The sequence below is a fragment of the Narcine bancroftii genome, chromosome 1, assembly GCF_036971445.1.
Source record: "Narcine bancroftii isolate sNarBan1 chromosome 1, sNarBan1.hap1, whole genome shotgun sequence".
Lineage (NCBI taxonomy): Eukaryota > Metazoa > Chordata > Chondrichthyes > Torpediniformes > Narcinidae > Narcine > Narcine bancroftii.
In genome coordinates this window covers 122,649,046-122,652,673 of record NC_091469.1, presented here as the reverse complement: position 1 = coordinate 122,652,673, position 3,628 = coordinate 122,649,046, and the positions used below count along the sequence as shown (strand labels likewise).

Sequence of the window (3,628 nt, the reverse complement as noted above, 5' to 3'; positions counted from 1 at the left end):
TATTTGTAGATGTATTTGGGAGATAAATTGGTAAAATTAGAGTAGGTTACTTACGTACACACATTTTAAAACAGATCTTATTTGAAATACTGAAGAATTCATATTCAGTGACTTTACAGAAACTATGCACATTTCACAAGTAAGTGCTAATTGAAATGATGTCATGAAATGAATAGGCCATTGTCTTGGGTAGGAGTCAGGTCAGCTGTGTTGAATATTTCTGACCTTTCTGCAAAGTGCTCACTCAAAGGTCAATGAGAGGTTTGTTTATCTAAAAACAACAAACTAACTATGAAGACTAACTCCTATTGTTTGCTAGAGAAGGGGGGGGGGGGGATTTGCAAGTGAGAGAGAACAATCACAGCTGAAACAAGCAGGAAAAGCTTGTTGGAACTGAAACAGAAACTCCAAAGTGGTGGATGGCTGGAAGTGCTATCTGTCTGATGTTTCCTGTGGAATAAAAGGAACAGAAAGGAACTCTGTGATAGCCTGAAAGGTTATCATCTGGAGAACCTTGATGGGGCAAGTTTCATTACAAGACTTTGAGGTGACTAATGGTGGTACCTCAGTGTGGAACTCCTGGAACAACAAATCTCTCTCTGCAAACCTACAAAGAACCTTCCTGAGCAGTAAATATTTACCTTTCGAGCACCAAAACCGAGTGTACTTTATGCATGTATAAATTCTGCGCACAGTATAAAAATTGTCTGCAACCAGAGAACTTGGAAGAATGAGAAGTGAGATTGAACTGTGAACCAAAGAACTTTTCTTAAATTTACACACATATTATACATGTGTGCTTAGAATTAGAAGGGGGTTAATTTGGGTTAGTTAAGTAAATAGAGATGAGTTAAAATGTGATTCTGTTTTCATGTTTAAAGATCATTAAAAACAACTTTTGTTTCAGTAAACTACTTGTCTTGTGGAATGCCTATTGCTGCTGGGTTTTGTGGTCCTTTGGGCTCGTAACAGCAGCAATTCCAGTATTGAAAAAAGATAATAAATATAAAAGGATTAATAAATTTAAAGATCAGTTACAGAAAAAAAAGTGACGTGGGCAAACGTGCAGCGTGATTGCTATGAGAGTTTAAAGGTGAAGACAGCAACGCTTCTCAACGGAGATTTTTCTTAAGATAAAGCTCTTTTGATCGAACTCGCCCACACCCGTGGCCACGGGATGGCCCATCCTGCAGTTTGGGAACATTTCTCTTCCTCCAGAAACACCACCAGGCCAGCCAACAACATTGAATCAGCGTCAACTTTGCTGGGAGCCGTCCGTTTGCCGAATCTTGAGGGCTCTGCGACCAGCTTTACGGGAGATGTCATCGGTCTGCGATATGCCCGAGTAACTGCGCAGTTGAACGGGGCTAAACAAATAGTTTGCAACATGGAAAAAAAGATACAATTCAGGCGGCAAACAGTTTTCTTCGCGCTCATTTGCAGCTCGGCCGCTCCTCTTTTACATTGGGAGGTGTTGCAGGGACGAGGTAGAGGAGGGTCTGTTGTTTTCTGTATTTAAAGGTGAAACTGGACCGCACTGGGGTACAAACAAGTGGCTTGAGAATGAGAAAGGCGAACGGCTGCTGGTAGCGTTTCTCCTCCTCCTCCTCCCCCGCCTTCTCCAGCAAGCCCCTTTGACCCGTCCTGCCCTCGGCACCGCTGCTTTCGCCCTGGGAGTGGGGGTGAACATCGAGCTGAGTGACGGTTGCATTGCCACGATTATTTGGCCAACTTTACTGTTGGTTTTTTTTAACCCCATGTGATCTTTAGGGTGTCCCAGGGCCAATCGGAGCTTTGGGGCGTCTTCAAGTGGAGTCCGCGCTGCATTAGGTGCAGGTCCGGCCCGCCTATAAATAGAGAAGCGGCCACAGTTCTTGAGCCGCCGCTTCCAGGCTGACCGACTGTCAGAGGGTGTGGAGAAAAGGGGCGCAGCCACCGTTTCATGTGTCAAACAGCTCTCCAAATTCCTCCACGTCCACTTGAGGTCTTTGCGAAGTTAACATAGAGTAGGGAGAGACGATGAGAGCGGTGGGGTTGTGGAGTTGTGCAGAGGAACCCATCCCGATGTATTCCATCGATGTGACCCGCGTCTTCGACCCATACGTGCGGGTCATTCAGGATGCCAACTTCACTCAGTATATCTGGGGCAAATCCTTGCTGCAGCCCCTGTGGGACTACCTGCGTTTCCACCACCAAGACACCATGCGCTCGCCTCTCTTCCCCGTATTCATCTCGGTCTCCACCTACTTCATCGCTTGCACCTTTTACATGGTGCTCGACCTCTTGGCTCCCAGGTGCCCGGCCGTCAACAAGTACAAGATCCACCCCGAGCATCATGTAACGTGGGCAAGCATCCTCAAGGCGCTCCGGCAAACCGGCTACAACCACGTTATCTTCGTCTTCCCGGCCGCCGTGTGCCAGTGGTACTGGAGACCACCGATCCCTCTGCAGGAGGAGGCACCGCTGCTCTCCGAGTTCTTTGTCGGAATCCTCAGCTGCACCATTCTCTTCGACTTCCAATATTACTTCTGGCATATGATGCACCACAAGGTCCGCTGGCTCTACACCACGTTCCACGCCATCCACCACGAGTATTACACTCCCTTCTCATGGTCAACGCAATACCTTTCTGTCTGGGAACTGATCAGTCTCGGCTTTTGGGCCACCATCGACCCGGTCATCCTGCAGTGTCACTGCCTGACCGGCTTCACCTTCATGGTCTTCAACGTCTGGATCTCGGTGGACGATCACAGCGGCTACGACTTCCCGTGGGCGCTTCACAACATCGTTCCTTTCGGACTGTGGGGCGGCACGGTGAAACACGACGTGCACCACCAGAAGCCCCAATGCCACTTCGCCCCTTTCTTCTCCCACTGGGACTGGCTTTGCGGCACTTATTGCGACTACAAACACTCGCCGGCCGTTGTGGAAATAGCAAAGAAGCGACGCAAACCTCGAAGAAACAAGAACCATTTCTAGGGCACCAAAAAAAAAATCACCAGTCATCGGAGCTGCGCTTCTCCCTTGTAAAATCAACCCAATCGTGGAAGGAACCAGATAGGAGACGGATATTCTGATATTCCCCCCCCCCCTCCCCTTTCAGTATTTATTTTGCACATTTTAAAACGAGCACATTTCAAAATAAGATGAAGACGTGTTACATTTGTATCTGCTGTTATATGTGAGATAAACACGTAACAATGTTGTTTTAACCATGTGCTCGGGTTCTGAATGTTTCAATAATTAATGTATATTGTGTAAAGTCTATTGGAAAGAGTCCTCGGCGGTATAATTTGTCCATTTGCAAAATTTGTACCACTTGTATTTTAAAAAGTGTGTATTTAAGAAGAGTTATGTAACACATACCATATAAATATGTCCTAGGAAAATGCTGAACGACTTCGAAGGCAAATAAAAAACGATCATTCTTTGTAAATGCTTCTGAGTTTGTGTCCCTTGGTTGTGGCGATATGGACAGACTTCACACTGTTCCAACTATTACGACTCAAAAATTATGGTCGCTGCATTTATCACCTGTGTTAAATGTTTATTTCTTCAAGATAAATCTGAAGAGTCTCATCTGTAAATTCGGCATGCTCCAATGTTCTTAATATTGCCCAGACACAAA

The 3,628-nt window shown here is 46.0% G+C and overlaps 1 protein-coding gene across 1 annotated transcript; it reads left to right on the top strand.

Moving 5' to 3' along the window:
• Positions 1-1,657: 1,657 nt before the first annotated feature.
• On the top strand, positions 1,658-3,418 carry ch25hl2 (cholesterol 25-hydroxylase like 2). The gene has a single exon (XM_069937879.1). It carries the CDS (start codon positions 2,020-2,022, stop codon positions 2,977-2,979), a length of 960 nt encoding a protein of 319 aa, XP_069793980.1. The 5' UTR covers positions 1,658-2,019; the 3' UTR covers positions 2,980-3,418.
• Positions 3,419-3,628: the final 210 nt, after the last annotated feature.